Raw genomic sequence first — 21,914 nt, 5'->3', positions numbered from 1 at the left:
TTCTCTCTTTCTACCTTATTTTCAATCGTATCAATTATTGTTATTTAAGATGAATTTTGCTATATATTCTCTTTATGTTTCCCATGCGAAACCAGAAGTAAAGTAGAAAGATGAGAATTTACACATCAAAATGGAGAATAAGATCGAGATACACAAATGATCTCTTAGAACATTGGTATAAAAATCCTAAGTATTTGTTACTTGGAATTTGGAAAGTATAATCGGTATAAGAATCCTAAATATTTGTTACTTGGAAAGTAGAATCACAATAATCGTACAAAATTGTGATGACATTTAATTTGCAAGTTTAATTACTAAAATGATGGCTTTTTTTTTTTTTATTCAATAATTTTTACATACAGAATCAGATATTTTCATAATATTTAATTTTTTACTTTCATAATTGGAAGGAATTTAGAAATTCTACTATTTATAGGAAAAAGTTGTACAATTGTATAGATTTGATCATGACGAATTTACAATGAGATCAGTGGAGTATCCATATATATATATATATATATATATATATATATATAGCTAATTTGCAACAATGGTCCTCCGACTATAGTGATTTTTCAAAATTAATCTCCGACTTTTAATTTGGACACTTTAGGTCCCTTGGCTTTCAATTTCTTTCCAATTGAGGTCCTTTCGTTAAAATACGGTTCATTAGACTTTAAATGAAGGGGTAAACTCGTTCTTTCACTTGCCTATGTATTATTCTTCGTATTTCTCCCTTCGTATTTCGCTGTTATACCTTGTAAACATCTCAATAATAGAGGAACGCGCACACGAGTAGTCAGCAAATGGGGAACGACGAGGAACATTTTAGGGTTCCGACTAAGATTATCTTCATGTATATCGCTACAATGGGGAAATACTAAGAATAATACATAGGCAGGTGAAATGATGAGTTTACCCCTTCATTTAAAATTTAATTAACCGTATTCTGACGAAAGGACCTCAATTGAAAAGAAATTGAAAGTCAAGGAACCTAAAGTGTCCAAATTAAAAGTCAATGACTAATTTTGGAAAATCAATATAATCGGGGGACCATTGCTGAAATTAACTCTATATATATATATATATATCATATGGAGTGAATTATTCATACACTAAAAAAAGACATGCAACTTATGACTCATTTCACAGTGGTTGTCGGCCTTCTACTTTTAGCGTTGCTCTACGTTGTGTCATGGCGAAGAAGGAACACCACCACCAGCGGCGGTGGAACATTACCTCCGGAGGCGGCTGGTGGGTGGCCCTTCATCGGCCACCTCCACCAACTCCAGGCGCCGGTTCCTCTGGTTCGGACTTGGGGCGCGTTCGCCGATAAATATGGGCCCATATTCACCGTCCGCCTCGGGATTCCTCGAGCTGTGGTGGTTAGTAGTTGGGAAGCCGTCAGGGATTGCTTCGCCACCAACGACAAAATCTTTGCCGCCCGCCCAGATTTATGTGCAGGTAGGCTAGGCTAGCTACCTTCAATTCCATTCTGTTCCTCTCTGCTCTTTATTTAGATAATTTAATCATTTAATTGTTAAGCTGAAGAGATTATTGCCAATTCCACCAAATCAGATGTGCCAAACAGCATCAACTATCAAGATTTTCTCCTTTATTGTTGAGTATCTCTCATCTCATATAATAAATATGAGCAAAGCGGTGTGGGTCATATACTCATATTTGTACATGTTGTTCTCTTTTTTGTTTTTTTTTTTGAAAATATCTAGAGGTGTTGTTTGTATCTCTAGATAGGTGTTATCTAATTTAGCCCCCCTAGTAACATTGCGAAATCATATAAATCTTACTAGGGATGACAATGTGCCTCGTACCCGTCGAGGATCTCCGTCCCCGTCAGAGACAGGACAAAATTCGGGAATCAGGGACGGGGACGAGAACAGGGACGGAATGGCCCCGTCCCGCCCCGCCCGTCCCCGAATAATATATATATATATATATATATATATATATATATATATATATATATATATATATATATATATATTTCTGCCTGTCGCACAAGTAACTGATACACTCATACTCATATTTAAATTTTGCATTTAAACAATAAGCATAAATCATTCTTCCAAAAGGTTGAACCCCGACTCTAAGGGCTCCTCACACCCTGACCTGATAGAGCATTTGAGAGGATGTAAATCATGATAACTCAATTGAACATAAACCACAGAGGCTAGACATTTGCTTACTGCGCACAAGGAGCCCCTCACTTTGAGAGGAATAAGCATAAATCATAATATCATATATTGTGTACTGTGTATTGAATATTGAATTAAGCATAAATCATATTCTTACATACTGATATGGTGTATATATTATATATTATTTCAATTTTTTTTCTTTTTTATTTTAAAAGTTATACTAATTTGACACTTTGACTATAGGTTGACTAGGGATGGGGATTCTCCGTCCCCGCCAAATTTCTCATGGGGACGGGGACATGGACGGGAAATTTTTTCAAATCCCCACCGGGGACGGGGAGTATTCTCCCCGCCCCGTTGCCATCCCTAAATCTTACCATTAAAAATCCACATGAAAATATAGCTAATTCTATTTTTGGTCTTAAATTTATATGTGACAGTCCTTTTATAATTTTTTTTTCCAGAACACTCTCCTTTGGTTCTAGTATTATTGTGGTATAATCATTTTTTGTATTCTGTCAACAACATCATTGAAATGTCAACACTTTGATCTTTTTTATACAAAGCGATTTGATATGCTATGTTTTTGTTTTTATTTGTATGAAAAAAATCATAATTGAAGACCTAAATGTCATTGTACTTTACGAAATTTAAACAATTCTGTTGATAGAAGACAAAAAATGGTCATACCACACAATAATGCTAGAACTAAAGGAGGACGTTCTGCAAGAAAAAAAAAAAAAAACTAAAAAGCTAAGTGAATTATCACTTGTAAATCAAAGGACAAGAAATGGAATTAACTTAGGTTTATAAAGTCATGGGTTAGACTAGCTAATTAATTGGATTTAATTGTAGTTTGGCCAATTTGTATTATAGCCTATTTTAGTAACCTTGGTCGTTCAATCTTAGTTTATAGCATGGTATTAGAGTTTGTCCGGTGCACTTTGTGTTCACCCGTCTATTGTCTACCCATGGTATTGGTGGCATCCAAACATGGTACCAGAGCTTGTTCGATCCACATTATTTCACACAGTACCCGTAGTATTGGTGGCAATCAAGAGAGCAGGAGCCCGCTTGTTTGATCCACTTTGATGGTGTTAAAAGCGGGTCTTAATTTATAACTCCCGTATAGCTGAATCATATAAATCTTACATTTGTTTGGTCCACTTTGGTAATCTTATAACACCAGTAGTAACATTATTACCAACCATATAAATCTTACCTTCTTTACGGTGTTGTCATGTATATTGTTGCTGCAGGTAAATATCTTGCGTACAACTTCGCAGTGTTTACATGGGCAACGTACGGTCCATATTGGCGGAAAATGCGGAAGTTGTCGGTGGTGGAATTACTGTCTAACAAAAGGCTTGACCAGCTGAAACATATTTGGATCTCTGAGCTGCAGGCTAACATCAAAGAATTGTACACTTCAATCGCCACTGATGATAGCAACAACAACGTTGATTCTCCGACAGCCGCTAAGGTAGACATGAGCCGATGGTTCGAGCAATTGACCTTAAATATGATTGTGAAGATAGTTGCTGGGAGGAGATACGAGTACAGGGGAGATGATGGGGTTGAAGACCAAGAGGCTCGAGCTTTGAAACAAATATTCAAAGAAAACATGTTTCTTGCAGGCCAAATTGTATCCGGAGATGCACTATCTCCATCCTGGTTGTTTAGATGGTTGGATATTGAAGGTCATATTAAGTCCATGAAGAGGGTTGCTAAAGCAAAGGATGCCATTTTTCAAGATTGGGTCAATGAACATGTCAACAAGAAGATCGAGAAGAAAAACCCGCAGTCATTATCTGCCGGGGATGAAGCTCGGGATATTATCGATGTCATGATTTCTGTGATCGACGACAAATTTATGGATGGCATTAGCTTTACACGTGACACCATTATCAAGGCAACAATCCGGGTATGTTAGATTATTGAGTTTTCTATTGGGGTGTTTGGTAAATGGCTGAACAGCCAAAATTTTAGCTGATCAGTCATTTTAGTGTTTTGACCTATCCAATAATTAGGTAAAGGTCATTATATATGTAATAAGTTATCAGTTAACAGTTAATTTTACCAAACACTTTTTACATCTAACTGTTATTAGCTGGTCAAACCAGCTAACTCAATCAGTTGTTTGATTTTGCATGCAGAGTATGCTTTTGGATGGTGTTGACACCATTGCCGTTCATTTGATATGGGTGTTATCTGAGATGTTGAACAATAGACATGTTATGAAGCTAGCTCAAGAAGAGATAGACACCAAAGTTGGAACAGAAAGGCTTGTTGAAGATTCCGACATTGAAAATCTAGTATACCTACAAGCTGTCGTCAAAGAAACATTGCGGTTGCATCCACCATTGCCTTTCCTAGTACCACACGAAGCCATGGAAGATTGTACTGTGGGCGGTTATCATATTCCAAAGGGCACTCAGTTGTATGTGAACGTATGGAGGCTGCACCGAGACCCCGAGATTTGGTCCCAGCCCGAGAAGTTCCTACCCGAGAGATTCTTGGAGGCGGACGTGGCTGCAAATCGCCAATTTCAATTCATCCCGTTTGGTTCTGGGCGACGATCCTGTCCTGGAATGTTATATGCTATGCGAGTTACACATCTTACGCTTGCTAGATTACTTCAAGGTTTCAATTTTAGTACGGTTTCAAATGCGGCATTGGACATGACAGAAGGCCTTGGGATCACTCTGCCTAGAGCAAATCCACTGGAGGTGCTTGTTACCCCTCGCCTACACTATGTTCTCTAGGGACAATATCACAAAATACATCATGTAGGACTCGCCAAATAAGAATCCCAAACCCAAGGGTCCCCCACACTCCGCCTCGACAGAGTATTTGGGAGGAAGATGATTGGTATTATGCTGCCTAAAGTAAATAGTTTGTGCTCTGTAAGTTTGTTGTGAAGTTAATTATTAGCATTAATCTTCTTGAGTGCTTAATTGCTTAGTATGGATTGTGTATGTTAGTATAATCTGAACCTCTTCCTCAGTTGTATTTTAGGGGGTTAATAGAAATAACGAGTGAATAGGGATACAATATAAACTTGAGTTTATGTGAGCATGGATTTAGGAGTATAATCAAGACTAAAAGCCAGCAGATTAAGATAGATTGGAACTAGGGATGCAATTTTAATTCGCCCGTCGGATATTCACCCAAATACACACCATGTAAATCATGTTTTTTTGGTGGGTTTTAAAAATCTAAACCCGTTGTGGGTTAAGTTGGATGCAAGTTTTATATACAAAAAATAACTAGTAAACTAACCATTTTCAGGCTTATTTTGCAATTCAAGACAAGAGATAATATTGGCCCTGTTTGGTAAATGGTGGGGTAATTAGAGGTAGTTGTTAACATTAGCTGATTGTAAAAACGTAAATTAGCTAAGAGATAATATTGGCCCTGTTTGGTAAATGGTGGGGTAATTAGAGGTAGTTGTTAACATTAGCTGATTGTAAAAACGTAAATTAGCTAAGAGATAATATTGGCCCTGTTTGGTAAATGGTGGGGTAATTAGAGGTAGTTGCAAATATCTAAAAACATAATATGTGTCAATACAAGTTATGTGATTTTTGTCCCTTTTTTTATATGCTAATAAATATATACATTTTACTTTAATTGTTGTATATTTCATTTGTATTTGACAAAATCACCCTTACACCGTTATAACACCGTTAATATTTAATATGTCCATCAATCTTACCATACACCTACATCTATCATATCTATTTCCTATTTTTAATTATCATTTTATTAAAATTATCATATAACAATTAATTTAATTATAAATTATATTTTAATTAAATATTTATATGAATGTTAAATTATATATATATATATATATATATAGAGGGTAGAGTTCCAGTGAGAACATTGCTTAAGTGAGAACGTGAGAACACATCATGTACATCCATCTAATATTTTTTAATGGTCTAGATTAGATTAAGTGTGTGCAAACGTGCATTAAATGTGTGCAAACGCGATTTAGTGTGTTTGCACACATTTAATGCGCATTCGCACACACTTAATATAATCTAGACCATTAAAAAATATTAGATGGATGCACATGATGTGTTCTCACCTAAGCACATGTTCTCATATGATCCTAACTCTCTCTCTCTCTCTCTCTCTCTCTCTCTATATATATATATATATATATATATATATATATATATATATATATATAATATGTATGTATGTATATTATTTGTGTATACATATCAATATATCATATATGTAGGTGTTAGCTTAGTATTATTTGTAAATTATTATTATATAAAAATATAATTTTTTTTGTTTTTGTTTCGATCACTGTATTATTCAAATATATGATAATTCAAAAGTATCATACTTTAAGGAATTGAGAAACATAATTTTAACTAATTTTGTTACTTAACAATATTTTAATATTGGGCATTGGTTTGCACACATCGCGCGTACAAAATGCTAGTTTATAGTATACAATTCAAAATAAAGAAATTGTATATATAATGATGATAGCCCACATCCATTTTTTAATGTGGGATTAAGACTCCTTCAAAGCTTTTCTAACTCTATTTTTTTATATTCAAGTTGGTATACTTTAAGAATCAATTTCTCATTCACTCATTATTAATTTTGTGTGTATAATTTATCAAATTAAACGTTTCACATAGGAGAATTTGAATCTATTTTAACCTGATTCCGTTCAAAAGTGGATCTAATTGAAAATTATACCACACAACAACCACTTTAAATAACTACTTAAATGGATATTTATGTTGTATTGTTGACATGGCCAAAACAGCTAAACAAGATTTTAAAAAAGGACACAGTGGCCTGGTCAATTGCCTTTGTTGCCATGTGACAACAATAAAGAGGGTGAGAGCCATAGTGGCAATCACCCCCTTCCTTTTGAAAAGGCAACTACACATCTGCCTCCTTTGTTGTAGGATTATTGGGGTTGGGGGACAGAGTGGAAATGGAGATTTGAAGGGGGGAAAAGAGGGAGGCGGGTTAGAGGAGAGTTATAAGAGAAAGTGGTGGTATTGTAGGCATAGTGTTAAGTGTTGGTGTTGACAAGTTTAGGCAATTTTGATTAGCGTTAACTTCATTTGATGATGAAAAAAATTATATTTGGTTTTTTATGATGCACTCCTTGTACAACAAGCTATAACCTTTCAAAAGAATTCTATCGAGCCCATGAATAGAGATGCTCAACTTGAGAAACATTTTTGGATCAAAGAGCGTCATGCCATTGACACTATAAAGGCCATGTAAACTCTGTAGACTAAATTGTTGTAGTGAGGGAAGAGGATTTCTAGAACGGGGAGGATACAATTTTTAGGTTGGAGATGGCGAGAACGTGGGTAGGGACAATGTAGTAATTGAGAGAGGCGACCCAATCCATGGCATCGGGGGTCATAGAGAATGAAAGTGGCGTCGACAGTTATTATGGAGGAACTTAATTGAGTTAATAATGGCATTGACGGTGGAAGCAAGTTGACTTGAAAGTAAAAGTAGCGATGACATTGTAGAAGAAATTGTAGTCATTGGACTTTAGCACTCTGCAGATTGCCGCTAGCTCTTGCAGAGTACCACAACCGACATCATTCATAGGGGAAGCGGCAACAACGATGACAAGGAAGAAGGGTATTAGAGGAGGTTCATAAAATAATTATTTTGTAAAAAAAAAAGAAGGAATAAGTAATAATATAATGATCTCGTTGTCCTTATGTTCACAAGAGGTTTGACGTCCGGTAACACCCGAGGATGAAAATGGTTAAAGATTTGATAGTCGAAGAATTTAATTAGATAGTTTTAAAAGACATGGACTAAATTAGTGAAATTGACATAGTTGATGGACTATTTTGGTAATTAAGAGCAAAAATGTGAGTATGCATACAGCGTACGTATGTACTCCGTAGTATTTAGTAGGGCTGAAAATGTAAAAGCACATCCGTGATCCCCTCTCCTCGATTTTCAAAACTTACAAAATTTGGCGCCTCTCTTCATTCTCTCTTCCCAGCCCAGAAGATTAGAAGAAAAACGAAGAAGCTGAAAAACCCTTTCCCCAATTCTTCTTCGTTTCCGCAAATGGTTCTCCGTGAAAGCAATCAGCTCTCGTCCCGTAAACGCCCCTCCAAACCCAACAATGCCTTCGTTCCTCCCTTTGCTCACCCTCCCAAAATCCCCAAAACCACCGCAGCCGCCGCCGTTTCGCAGTCAGCGCCGCCGCACCAATCTCAAAGCACAACCCCTGTCGATAAAATGGTTGCAGTTTTAGCTGATGCCGGTTGCACGCTGATCAACCCTACTGGTCCTCCGTGCCTCCCGTCCGACCTCCCCAAGCTCCGCCACCGCCTCCACCATCTCTTCTCATCCGACTCCACGTTGCGTTCTGAGTTCCTTCATGGCCTCTGTTCTTATATCAACTCCCCCAACAACCTTCGCCGGTCAGTTTTTCATCCTTCCAATTAACAACATAAAAGGAAATAAATATCATCTGTAGGACCAAAAAAAGAGAGTTGAAGTTAATTACTGCTCCCTCCATTTTATTTACAATTTAAATTTTCATAATATTAAGTTTAAAACTAGAGGGAGTATGATATTGAGTTACCTCCTATTGGTTAAATGTCAAAGTAATTTATACATTCAGTATTCTCTTTTGTTTTATTGTTTATTTATTTTTATGTTTTTGGGCAATTCTTCCGAAGCCTATTCTGCGGAGATTCTGTAGAAATAGGTTAGTCGTTTTGGGATGTAGCACCATCATAGGAAAATCTTTCAGAAGCTCGTAAACTGCTCTGGCAATCACTTCAAATTTACCTTCCTTTCCGCCATTTTCATGGGCATGTTCTTAGATGTTAAATGACATTGCTTATGTTGCAAGTTTAAGTGTAATATGGTGTAATAGAAATAGTTTTCTCTTTTGCTAACAGAGAAATGAATCAGAATGGATTACAATGCCCAAGAGAGTCAGCAGTTCCGTAAAACTTGAAATTTCAGCATAGGAATGTTATCCACATACATTCATTTGATACTTGTTTTTTTTTTTTTTTTTTTTTTTTTTTTTTTTTTTTTGGTTTATGCTTGATTATTTAAAAAACAAGTAAAATAAAGGTTTGAGGAAATTCTCTGGCCATGTTTTGGACTGATGCAAAAATTTAATAACAGCATGTTATCACATTCAAATCGTGATGGTTTGGTTTCGGTGAGAAGTGAAAGCGTGGTTAGAGTACTGTTACTTGTTCCTTCTATTCAGTCAGACATTCAAAACATGTTGCTTGAGAAGCTTCCAGAATACTTTGATATGGACCCTAGTGGGACATTGCCCTCTCCCCGATTTGAGGACGATATTGCCAGGCTAATACTGAACCAGTTTCGGTGGCTTGACTTCCTTGTGGATTCTGAGGCATTTATTGATCGGTTGTTACAAGTATTGTCAATTTGCCCCCTTCACTTGAAGAGGGAAATGATTGGATCTTTGCCTGAGATTATTGGGGATCAGAACAACAAAGTTGTGGTAGATTCACTCCAGCACATGCTCGAAGAGGATCCCTCTGTTATTATTCCTGTGCTTGATTGTTTCTCTAATCTCCATTTGGACGAGACTTCGAAAGAACAGGTTCTTTCTTATAAACATACAAGCACCAGTTTCTGCACTAATTTGTAGACTTGTGGTCATATTAGCTGTTTTACCAATTTTTTTTTCCTCCAAAATCAAATGAAGGTTGTTACAATAGGATTATCTTGCATTCGAACAGCTGATATGGAGCATATGCCATACCTACTCAGATTCTTATTGCTCTCTGCCACAATATCAAATACCCGTCGGATAATATCACATATCCGGGAACAGTTAAAATTTGTTGGAGGATTTAGTTATCATGCAACACAGCAGGGTAAAATGAAAGGGAAGTCAATTGTAAAAGATGGGGAGGCTTCAGTTCTTGATGCCTTGAGGTCAAGTCTTCAATTTAATAAAGTCAGTTCACAGTTTTCTGTACTGATTTAATCATTTCCATCCTGCTAATTAGTCTTTGGACATTTCATTTTTACAAATTACAATCTTTTGTATATGGCATGCAATTAGCAGATAATTTGCGAGGAAGTACTAAAAGAACTGAAAAGCCTTGAGAAAGCTCGGGATCATAAGACTATTGATATATGGCTACTTGTACTAATATACAAGAATGGTGAGTCCTTGCAAAAGAGCATTGAGAAGTTACTGAAGAAGAAAATTGTCGAAGGTTATATTGATGAAGCATTATTTGATCAATGTGTAAATGGGAATAAGGCTATTGCACAGGTTTGACTGAAAAGTTCAATTCCATGTCAAAACAATTGATTATTAAATATGTATTGCTTTTATGTGATACAGATTTCATTCTTGTGATAAATTAGGATTATCTTCCCACATTTATCTCTATTTCTGGGTACTTATTGGCATGCAAAGAACAAAAGGCACAAGAGTTTGGCATTCATATGTATAAATGCTTATTTGAAGAGTTTGCTGATAGCTTTTCAAGACAGGAAGTAAGTTCTTGTAAAACCACACAGATTTAATGTGTGTGTGTGTATTATTATTTTTTCACTTAGTTCTCGTAATGAATGAAAAAGAACATCTTGTGCACTGCACTTCTAGTCCTACTAAATTGTTTTTACTATGAAGCTTTTAGGAGCATTAATCACTCACGTGGGCTCTGGGATTAATCATGAAGTGAGATCTGGTTTGCAAGCCATGGTACTCCTTGCCTCCAAGTACTCCCTTGAGTTGATTCCTCTTTCGTCTCACATAATGGGTAAGCTTACTGATCCAATATTTCCTGTGAAGTGTTCAATATGCTTTATTGCTAAGGGTTTTCTTTTTTATTTCAGGTATCTTGGATTATTTGGAAGGATTTAGTTTTGAAAACTTGCACCAGGTTGCTATTGCAATTTTTAATTTTTATGTTTTTGTTGGCCATGTAAACTAACCAATTTATATGGATTGTTATTATGGTAATGCTTTTCTTGCTTAGGTGTATGAAGCTTTCAGCGTTCTTGCTCTTTCAGCAAGATCTAATGCAGGGTCCAGATCTTCTATTTCTAATGAACTTCTGATGATTGTTAGGAAGCAGGTGAGTGGAAAGTATAACCCAGGCTTCCATTTTCATGCACCTCCTTGCATTGTGACTTATTCGCTTCAAATATCTTGACAGTTGAGTAATCCTGATCTTAAGTATAAAAAGATGGGCCTAATTGGGACAGTTAAGATAGTTTATTACTTTGGAGCTGAAGTGATTAACTCCTCCCAGTCTTCATCTCAGGTAATTTGTTTAATATTCATGCACAATCATATTGCAGTTTTACTTTTTTCCCCACCCTAATTGTAGCTTTAGTTTCAACCACTTTTTGGCATTGAAAGAGACTTCTAGTGTACTTCAGGCTTTCCTGATGTATACAATATTACAATTACATTTACGGAATCTTACTATCTAAGTAGTGATTTGAATTTCTAAATTGCTCATTGGAAAAGTAAAAAGTTAAAAACTAAACCTTGCATATGTTGTGTGTGCATTATTATTGTTCATATATTGCTAACTTCCTCCTTGTATTACCTGATGCTTTCTATGCATCAGAAATTTGATGATTGCTGTCTATAATAGTATAATTCTTGCCATGCAATTTGTAAAAGTGTTTTGCTCAATCTTACTGCATGGGGAAATTCTATAAATGGAAAAAGCCATATCTCTACCCAAGGTTCATTGGGTGATGCTTCCTTCCTGGAAATTTGCTTCTTCCTTAAAAAGGTAGGTTCTCACGTCATGCTGGGTGTGGGGAAGGGAGGCATATGCATGCCTTTGTTTTCAAAGAGGTTGTTTCTAGTGCTTGGGCCATAACCTTTTCATCAATGGGTGAGCCATAACTCTGATGAGGGCACATACTCAATAGTATATCTTAGTATGTATTCTGGTCAAAACATCAACTCTATTTTGGCTGCCTAGATGCGTTTATGTTTAGCAAATTACTGTTCATTTATTAATTTGTTCCTTGTCATTTGCTTGGTCACACAATTCACTTTGTTCAGTTCAATAAACTTGGGTATTTGTATTCTTTCAAGCAGTCCAAAGTTTATCTGCTAAAGCTATCACTCTATCAGAACTTAAAGAAGGCATGCATTTTCAGTTAATTTTCTAGGTGTTTTGAGTAAGTTAAATCAGGTGGTATTTTGTAAGAGGAGCAACTTTTGTCAGTGTTAAAGATCATTTGGTTTCCTTCTATTCAATTTTAGTCTTCAATTATATGATTGCTGGGAATGATATCTGTAACTCAGATCTATAATGATTAATAAAGCAATATCTGTATGTGGTGATAAGGGATCTTGTTTTGCAATGAAATTCATATTTCCTTAGCATAGATTCCTATTTCTTGTAAGATGTCACCTTTTACCTGCATTGAGTTCATTGCTTTTCACATTATCATGGCTAATTATTTTGAGATTCAATGGGACCATTTTTTACTGGCCTCTTAATTTCTTTTAGAAGTCAAATGTTGAGGAGGCTTTGGAGCTTTTGAAAACATCTTTGGAATCTTGCAAACAAATGACATTGCCACTAATTATGTTTTATGATGAATTGGTTGTGACATTGAAAAACCGGAGTCTTCATCCATCCATCACAGAATGGTGGGTAGGACATGTTTTTTTCCCTCTCTCTCTCTCTCTTTAAAGGTAAAAACGTAGCCTATAAAGCTAAGCTTGTGTTATCTACAGGATCAGCAAACATATAGGAGACTTTGAATCAAAATATTTGTCAGATCTTGATGGTGGGCAGCTGCCAGTTAAAGATGTATATTGTGGTTTGGAAGGTGAGCACTACTAGAGTATTTATATTATTTCAATTTGCAATATTTTGTTCAAATTTATTAAAATATGTGATCGAAATATTTACTCCTGCTAAAAATGCAGGACAATTGTGGATGAACCTAGATGGAGATATATCTCCTATATGTGTGAACTTATTGCCACTTGTTTCCTCTTCATTGCGGTAATTTTGTAGACTATCCTCTGATTGCTTTCAAGCTCGATATATCATGTTGCATCTCAAATTTCTAATTCATGTTTCTACAAACTGCTCATGATACATTTGTTCTTTCAGGTCTGCTCCATCATTGGAAATACTACCTGCAAAAATCAGTTTGCTTTCTACAGTATGTGTTCTTTGGACATAACATGCCTTAACCTATGGACTAATGTCTTACTTATGCTCTCAATTCTTTTCCCAGATTGAGAAATTGACAAATCAAGGATCACTCTTAGGCATTGATGCACTTCTTGGCTGCCCTTTACACCTCCCTTCCTCTAAGGTGAATTAATTCTGTAGCATTTTATTTTGATTTTATCTTTCTCAAACACTTTCACCTTGATGAAAATAATAATTTTGTGACAGTAAATTTCTTGCCACTGATTTTCAATTCTATCTACAGCTAATGGTGCTATCAGATTAATTTATTAATGTATATTTAAAAGGTAATGATGTTTGAAGAAGAGATAATAGTTTAATCAGAGAATTTTATTTAATTAAAGTTACTGGATAATGACGTTTGAGGAAGAACTAAATTCCAAACAGCTCATTTGATTTTTTAAATAGTTAGGCTGTGTGGAGAAGATAGATCTAGTTTGGAGGTATTGGTCCAGTTCATTAAGCATTAACTATTGGGAGGTCATTATGAAAAAAAGCCAGAAACTGTTGTGTATTTTTCTTTGCTTTCTAGTGGGTAGGAGGTACAGAATAAATAACAGTCAGTCAGACTTAATGAAAGTTACTGATTATTTGTTCTCCTTTTAATTCATTTCATTTTATTTTATTATTTGAGGCCTAGTTTTGAGGTATTAGTTCTGTTTATTAAGCATTAACTGTTTAGTTCATTTGTTTCCCTTTGACCAGAGTTGGCTGAAAAGCTTAGGAAAATTGGTAGAACTTTAGAGATAGAAATGGGTAGTGGACTCATTCCACTTAAATTATTTCACATCTGGCAGATTATTCTGATTCTTCAAAGGCAGAAACTCTTGATCTGATGCTTAGATTCTAACCAGAAAACCGGAGAATGGTGGTTTTGGCATGATTGAAAACCTTTGTAATTTGTCATTTCTCTATCATACTGCTACTATTACTACTAGTCTACTACTACTACTACTACTACTACCTTTTTATTTGTTTTTGTTTTTGTTTTCCCCAGTTATCTGATTTGGGGCTCTGGGGTTCCTCACTCTTGTAACTTTTCACTATTGTTATCTACTGTCCCATCAAAACAAAGAACTGTCAGCTGACTTTGTCATATACATTTTTTTCAGCTCTTTTCTATATCTGTTTGGCAATCTTTGAACGGGAACCAAAAGCAAATTATTATTCTTTCATTGTATTATGCTGCTAATTGGATCCGTGAACTGGTAGGTATTCCAAGTTATAGTTTAATTCATGGATTGGTGTAGAAATTCCTTGTTACAATTAGACTTTTGTTCAATGCCATCTAGCTCAATGCCTTCTGCTCTCAAGTTACCAACAAATGTGACTATGTAAGCCAAGGAACAAAGGAGGAGATAGCTCTTAAACTATTCAAGCGGTTGAGGAACCTCATGTAAGCTCTCATAATGTTACCTACAACAATACTAAAAAGATCCCCTTCTCTAGGATTTTTCTTTTTGGATGCATCTGAAATCATTTGTTATTTTGGACAAGTTAGTCTTTAGGAATTTGAGTAATAAAGGTTTGGTTATTGCAACCTGTATCTCTTACCTATCTAATGTTATTTATTTATTTACTATGTATTTTTTAGTATACTATCTCATGTTATTTGATTAGCTGGGGTTTTCTTCATCATTATTCAGATATTAATTTGTATCTTGACCAACACATCTTTCAAGCTGTAATCAAGTATGTATAGAAATGTCAAGATAATTTCGTGCAAGGTTATGTTTTTGTTAATGTTATTAACATGTGAAGAATACCCAGCTAACTTTGTCTCTCCGTAGGTGATGCTTATATTTTAGTAGTAGGCATTCTTGATTGTATATATACTATAACAATTTTCTCAAGGATTGATGTATATATAGTCTTCTATTCAGTTTCTTTTCATTTTCTGCAGTTAACATAATAGGCTATCTAGTATCTACTTACTGTAAGTGATAAAGGTTTTATTAGTTTCAGCAATGTTTAATACTCATTATGTCCAGAGCATAATATGAAATTACATCTTTAAAATCCATCAATGACAAATGTGAACAGTTTGAAAAGAAAAATCTAACATCAATATTGCACATCAGTATATCCATCTTTACATTACTAATTATAGAAAGGCATGTTTACTTAAGTGGATAATATTGCCAAGACCCTTGAGGCTTGTGAGAAATAAACTTGGTCCACACTATTGATTAATAAATATGGCTCAACTTCTGTGTCTAGTCCATAGTTCAAACAATTTTCCCCTTGCTCCTGCTTTCCTGTTTGCATTTCTTCTCATTTCATTGCCCAATTATTCATGAAGCAAAACAGATTATTTTTTTTATTATATATACATACACACACACACACACACACACACACATATATATATATATATATATATATATATATATATATATATAGGGTTATTACCTTAAACCTTGCCTCAATTCACAATAATAGCACAATCGATTATCTATTGACACTCAAATTTTACATAACTGCAACAATCAATCGCACATGTCTCATTAGTTCATCTCAAATAGAGGACACATGGTAAGGACAATAAACAATCTTGCTGTTTTAACATCTCTTTTCAGCAACAGATTATTGGACAACATTTGTGTCCTACAATTAATTTGTTTTTAAGTTTGGGTGTCAGTAGGTAGTTAACTGCCCTGGTCCAAAATTTTGTACTATTTACTGGAGATAGATTTTAAGTATGAGGAAGAAAAAGCATAGGGTAAACCTCCAGGGTTTCTATATTTGTAACATTTTTCAAGAAAGATTGCTTGTGCATTAAATTTACAAACTAATGCGTGATCTTTATAAATCATCTACTTGATTTTATGTATTCTTTTATGATGTTATATTAGCAAAATAAATTATTAAGCCCTGACTACAGGTTTCCTTAAAGATTCATAAGTTTTCAAACTGCAGATTCTTGGAGAGCATGCTAAATAATTGTCTCAGACAATACCCTTTATCTCTGCCGGAACTCTGCCCTCTGGAGCCTCCATCACAAAACCTGCTTAATCAAACTAGGGAACATGAGAGAAGCAATGAGCTTACTAAACGAGATATAAGTTCATCAGAGAGTACTAGAAAGAAAAAGAAAAAGAACCCAGCACTATCAGCAAGCTCAAAAGAGGAGGGAAAGCTGAGGCAGCAAACTATCACAGATGTTCTGAGAAAAGCAGGTGTTATGCCAAGCCCAGAAGTGCTAACTGAGGATTTATCTGGAATGTGTTCAAAGGGAAGCATACCAGAGTCATCAGGGAATCATCAAAATAACCTCATTTCCCCGCTTAATGTGGAAATTTCTTCTGCTGCAAAGTTTCTAGAACCTCAGAGACACAAATTCAGACCTCTTCTGCTGGAGTGTTTTCCCATCTTTGCATTATCAAAGGTAACTTCATTTGTCTACTAATCTATTCCTAGCTTATACCTGTTTTGCTAAACCAAACATGATTTGGGGTGTGACCACATCAGAGTATAATTACCACTTCTCAGAGTGTATCTAAAGAACATTCCTCTTACTAGACTTGGTCTTTGTATGTTTTTTTTATTATCAGTACTTCAGAAGATAAAGCTTCTTTGATATTCTGTTTCCTCTAGTTTATGTGACATTTAGTTTTTTTGTATACTTCTTAAAGGATTTAACATATCTTTTGAATACACCAGAGGCTAAATACTATTTTTATTTCACTAAATCTCTAATTGAGGGGGAGTCCATTGATAGCCATTTTATCGAACATTCGCTCTACAACATTTAGCTGGATATCAGTGCCTCTTTACCATGTTTTTTATGCGAGTACCATATTACCAAATATAGAAGTGTTTTTGACCAAAGGTTTTCAAATGCAGAATCAAGACTCTTGCTGCCGAGATCCAGCTGCTGAGGTGATATGTGTTTTCTGTTTAGATTTGTTCTGTTCATACTTCATATTATAATTGAATGCCTTTCGTTTCCCTGGGCTAGGGAGTATTTAGGAGGCAATAGATGAACCTGCCTCCTTAGACGGGACACTTTGGTATTTACATGTCTACTTGAATTATATCTTTTTATATATTTAACTCTTCTTCTTTGATGGCTCTAGTTACCGCTTCATCTTTATCTCCTACGTGATCTTAGCCAAAAGCTGGATTATTGTAGTCCACAACAGAAACAAATACTGGCCAAACGTGCAAATCTGCCACCCAGTCTTGGTTGTATGAATGTAATGGACTTCTTAAATCATGTTCGCTTGCTGTTTCCTTCTCTTAAAAAAAATCTTGATCATGTGCTTCACATTCTTAGAGAAGGTATGGCAACCTGAACTGTGTTATTTCCTTGAGATGTCTTGAAATTTCCAACATCTTACACCAACTTCCTGTAGATACTGAAATATGTCAAGATCATTGGGAAGTTCAATCTGCTGCAGCTGGGAACCCAGATATAACAGGCATTCTTTGTTCCACATCTAAAGTTTCTTACTCTGTCTTAAAGGAGACACTCTGCTGTTTTTCAAAGGTAAAATCTGCTTTTGATACTCTTCACGATAACACTTGCTTTGTGAAGGTAAATTTTTCTTGAGACTTTCCCTCGTCTGTCCAAGTTTGGGTGGATTGAAGGGAGAAGAGTGCACAGTATGATGGAAAATGAATATATGTTTTGAGTGTGGAAGTTTATATATCTTTCCTCTTTGTTAATCTTTAATCTTTATCCCATTTTCTTTGGGTACTGCAGATGGTTAACATTCCGGAGATTCAGAGGGAAACAGCAGTCCTAACCGATCTTCTAGAGGCTTTCCAGCCAACCAAAATTCCAGATTCCTTCTTTCTAGGCATGCGCCATATTCCTTCTCCTGGGAACATAGATTATTTATATTCGGGTGCATATTATTACCTTGAAGAATTATTTAGCATAGGTATGCAGCTGACTTACTCTCCTTAATACTTTCATATTTTTGTTGATTTTCTTTTTAGTATATATGGAATTTTACTGCATCTCTATTTTTCTGGCAGCAAGTACAATTTCTTTTACACTATCTTCAGAGGTAGTGCTGACTTTAGAAGCAGTTATATTGTCAATCCGAAAGATTGTAGATAAAGATTCAGTTGAAACTGGAAATATTATTCAGAAAGGATTTATCAAGGAGCTATTTTCCTTTTTATGTGAAAAGCTTGGAACTTCTGCTAAAACACTATTGACACAAAAGTATGATAGTGAAAATGTTGAAGAGGATTCGAAAATCAGAGTAAGTCTATCTATCTTTTGCTTGCAATTGTAGGAGACAATTTGTACTTCATGGGACAGGCTGTGACTATTTCCTTGTGATTTGCAGCGTGAATTGGTCCAAAAGATTCTTCGCATTTACTTGGAAAATTGCCAGTCCACCTCTGCTTCTTTGAATGAGCTTGCTTGCTCTATATTGCCCCAGGTTCATTAACTATAAGCAGTCTTGTTGGTTACTGGTTAATAAAATATTTATAAGTTGAATTTGTAATTTCTTTTTGCTGTTATTGAACTCGTAAGTCTTAAAATTCACACTAGGCATTACCGATATCATAACTTTTTGAATAGTTAGATTGATGACTGTGAAGGCACTGGAACTTTATTTTGTTAGATGTGCTGTCAAATTTCTGATTACCTGGATACAATCTTCTAGTTCATGGTATTTTTCTTTTTTCTTAGGCGACTTCAAAGTCAAAGACAAGTCAAGTAGAAGATAAATGTAGCTTTCCAAGTCTCTGTCCTGCAACATTCATTGCTTGGTATCGGGTGATGGTGAGAAGCCTTAGTTTTATGCTTTTGTATTCATACAGTTGTATCAGATAGATTGACTCAAAGTGTTTTAATGTTACAGCATGAACAGAATGTTGCAACGCTTAATAAATTAGTGAGTACTAAATTTGTATTTATTTTATGGAGCAGTTAAATTGAGTAAGTATTCTTTATCAGTGAAATTGAATTTGGTCCTTACCTTGTTTAGGTTAAGGAAGTTTGTCAGTTGGAGAAATCCAAAGCTCGTGACAATGTGGAAGGTGTGGATTGCCTACTGAACAGACTGGAACAATCTGTTAACGTTGTGGTATCTTTAGTTAGCATGTGCAAAACTCATGATAAGGTACTATCCTTCTCTAGCCAGTCATTTACGTTTTTATGCAGGTGTAAACCAAAGCTTAAACTAATTAGTAGTGGTGAAACAGGTCGCTGTTCGTGCAATGGCTGTCAAGTTCAGCGGGAAGTTTGTTGATTCTTTCCTCAGAGGTACTTGTTATGCAGTTCTATAACTTAATTATGAAGGCAGGTAACTGAAATTCAAATGCCCCCTTCCCCAAAGTTTTTGGGTTTTTGCAGGCTCAATTTCAATTGCATGGAGAGCAAATAGTCAACCTGGTGAGATTTGTTAATTAATCTATTAAATGGGATTGCTTACTCTTATTAGTTGAAAGAATTGATTTGGTTGCTTTTCGAAAACTTATTAGGTTCTAGAACTTCAGAAGGCAACAAGAACCATACAGGCAATATGTTCTGAAGCAAAGGTTCACATTGCATCTCCAAATCGAAAATATTTATGCTGACAATAAATAATTATGATGTCTCTCAAAACTTTTGCTGCTTATACTAGAATCTTGATTTGGGTGCAGGGCTTGAAGCAAACTACTATAACCAGCAAAATTCCATCTACAAAGAGATCTATGGAGCGCTTCCTCTTTCATGTCAAGGCTCTCCTTCATTCTACATCAAGCGGATGCACTTTTTGGATGGGTAAGTTCCCTTCACAGTGGGTTATATACTATTGAATGAGATTGTTTTAGTGTATGCATTCTTTTTTTTTTTTTATTTTTTTATTTTTTTATTTTTTTTAATTCTGTGCTTTACTATTGCATAATTCAAGATATTGATTAATCTGATTTAAAATTCTCTAAGCAGTTCAAAAGTATGTATTATATATGTGATTTAAACTTTACTGTTGGTCTTGGTTGATTTAAGAGTTGTGATCTATACTTATGCTACTCTTAGAGACCATGTTTAGTGTGAGAACAAACTTAGCCGTGTTGAGAGATGCCTTTTGTTGAGGATCCTGTGCTTTAAAAAAAATGGGAAAATGGTAATTTACGCCTAGTGTAAATGTTGCCTCCCAATTTTCCTCCCGTACAATACGAGAGAAACAATATATGTACCGTTTTGAAAATTGAAGGGCAACATTTACACCATTAATAATTCAGCATTGATAATTGAACGGAGGAGCATAAATTACAATTTTTTCAAATTCTTTGGTGGTCTTAAAATGTCTGTTTATTAATGGAAAGCAGAAATTTGGAAAATTGGGAACAAAAAAGTGTGCAGATCATTGTTTACAAAACATGAGTGAACAGTAGAATATATTTCTGAAAAAAGAAGTAGAAATTTTCTAGTCCCAAAGGTGCAAATTCATGATTGTAGTGTGTGTGATGGCAGGAAATTTAAAGCATAAAAACTTGGTGGGAGATATAGTGAGCTCCCAAGCGTACAAAGAGGAGGAGGAGGAGGATGTGGATGACAAGGAAGATGATCCAGAAGCAGCTGAAAATACAGAGGAGGATCAAGCAGTGGATGGTGGTAATGAAGAATGAATGAGTATCAGACTATTTTAGAGTACAGTGTCAGTGTGGATACTAAAGATTAGATACACAGTTCTTTTATGAAGCATGAGGTGACGACTGACGGGGGTAATTAGTTGTATATATCTCATATCTGGCTATCTACCCTGTCTTTGCGTTTTTTACATTTCTGTCAATAGATGCAAGGGTAAAATAAAGAATAATGTTATTTTTTAAAATTTTACTTTTAATGTTCATATCCTAATATGATAATACTTTTTTTTTATTAATTAGTTATTGTAAATTGAAAACAATAAATATAATATGGAGTATTACTTTAAAAATAAATTAAGAATTATTTGCTTTTATAAAAAGGTAAATTGGAGTTCATTTTGCTTGGTGTTAAGTGTTGCAAGTTGGATTTCTATAAGTTGAGTGTTTGAGAAGCAAATCAAAGTTATTTTCTCAACCTATTGAAGCACAAAGAGTCAATGGCTCGATTCCACAACCTCCCTTATAAGGAAGGGACTTGGTACTATTGAATTACCATTGAACTACAAGGTCTTCAACAAGAGAATTAATGTATTTTGATGTATGGGGACCTACCAAGAGGCATTTATAAGTGAATATCATTTGTTATTATGTTAAGAGGCATTCTACTTGAACGTAACTATTAATGAGCAAGCAAGTGGAAAGGTTGTAGAAGAAGTTTGGACATAAGTTATGGGATTCTGTAGCAAAGAAAATGTGATCACATGTAGGGTTTTATACCAATTGCAGTAGAGGTGAATATAAACTAGGTTTTATTGACTGAGAGGGTAGATACTTCCTCTATGTCTGAGAGGCTTGAGATTTCATACTCCACGTTTATAAGTTGTGATGGAAAAGACTTACAAGATTACTATTTGGCCAAGGACAAATTGAGTCACACTAATGTCAAGCTTCCTAGCAAGTACAGATTTTAGGACATTGTCTTTTTTACACTTCT

At 35.2% G+C, this 21,914-nt stretch overlaps 2 protein-coding genes across 4 annotated transcripts; both read left to right on the top strand.

The window, feature by feature from the left end:
* The first annotated feature begins 1,095 nt into the window (after nt 1-1,095).
* LOC109158225 (cytochrome P450 CYP82D47-like) lies at nt 1,096-5,123 on the top strand. Its single transcript, XM_019306112.1, has 4 exons — nt 1,096-1,464; nt 3,419-4,083; nt 4,316-4,943; nt 5,046-5,123. The coding sequence occupies exons 1-3, from the start codon at nt 1,128-1,130 to the stop codon at nt 4,922-4,924; spliced, it is 1,611 nt and encodes a 536-aa protein (XP_019161657.1). The 5' UTR covers nt 1,096-1,127; the 3' UTR covers nt 4,925-4,943; nt 5,046-5,123.
* Nucleotides 5,124-8,161: 3,038 nt separating this feature from the next.
* On the top strand, nt 8,162-21,129 carry LOC109158224 (Fanconi anemia group D2 protein homolog). 3 transcript variants are annotated; one of them, XM_019306110.1, is made up of 31 exons: nt 8,162-8,608; nt 9,330-9,780; nt 9,886-10,140; nt 10,252-10,464; nt 10,560-10,691; nt 10,828-10,957; nt 11,034-11,080; nt 11,177-11,275; nt 11,357-11,464; nt 12,680-12,822; nt 12,910-13,004; nt 13,105-13,183; nt 13,295-13,346; nt 13,422-13,502; nt 14,491-14,586; nt 14,671-14,774; nt 16,298-16,766; nt 17,225-17,260; nt 17,458-17,662; nt 17,737-17,870; nt 18,087-18,267; nt 18,365-18,597; nt 18,685-18,780; nt 19,035-19,127; nt 19,207-19,239; nt 19,333-19,467; nt 19,550-19,610; nt 19,684-19,739; nt 19,829-19,885; nt 19,991-20,111; nt 20,805-21,129. In XM_019306110.1, exons 1-31 carry the CDS (start codon nt 8,250-8,252, stop codon nt 20,957-20,959), a joined length of 4,509 nt encoding a protein of 1,502 aa, XP_019161655.1. In that variant the 5' UTR covers nt 8,162-8,249; the 3' UTR covers nt 20,960-21,129. The 3 variants fall into 3 exon arrangements, with proteins under 3 accessions (XP_019161655.1, XP_019161656.1, XP_019161654.1); XM_019306111.1 differs by having other exon boundaries at nt 10,249-10,464; nt 12,683-12,822; XM_019306109.1 differs by having other exon boundaries at nt 10,249-10,464.
* The last annotated feature ends 785 nt before the right edge of the window (nt 21,130-21,914 follow it).

The sequence above is a fragment of the Ipomoea nil genome, unplaced genomic scaffold, assembly GCF_001879475.1.
Source record: "Ipomoea nil cultivar Tokyo-kokei standard unplaced genomic scaffold, Asagao_1.1 scaffold2805, whole genome shotgun sequence".
NCBI lineage: Eukaryota > Viridiplantae > Streptophyta > Magnoliopsida > Solanales > Convolvulaceae > Ipomoea > Ipomoea nil.
Note: the sequence above shows the minus strand (reverse complement) of the source record. Positions and strands in the feature narration are given on the sequence as shown.

Bases quoted from the DNA above. Each gene is read 5' to 3' on its own strand.
- LOC109158225 (XM_019306112.1), top strand. From the start codon at position 1,128: ATGCAACTTATGACTCATTTCACAGTGGTTGTCGGCCTTCTACTTTTA. The intron at 1,465-3,418 runs GTAGGCTAGGCT...TTGTTGCTGCAG, and splicing joins CCGCCCAGATTTATGTGCAG to GTAAATATCTTGCGTACAAC. The intron at 4,084-4,315 runs GTATGTTAGATT...TTTTGCATGCAG, and splicing joins TTATCAAGGCAACAATCCGG to AGTATGCTTTTGGATGGTGT.
- LOC109158224 (XM_019306109.1), top strand. From the start codon at position 8,250: ATGGTTCTCCGTGAAAGCAATCAGCTCTCGTCCCGTAAACGCCCCTCC. The intron at 11,081-11,176 runs GTTGCTATTGCA...TTTCTTGCTTAG, and splicing joins GTTTTGAAAACTTGCACCAG to GTGTATGAAGCTTTCAGCGT. The intron at 19,611-19,683 runs GTACTTGTTATG...CCTTCCCCAAAG, and splicing joins TGTTGATTCTTTCCTCAGAG to TTTTTGGGTTTTTGCAGGCT.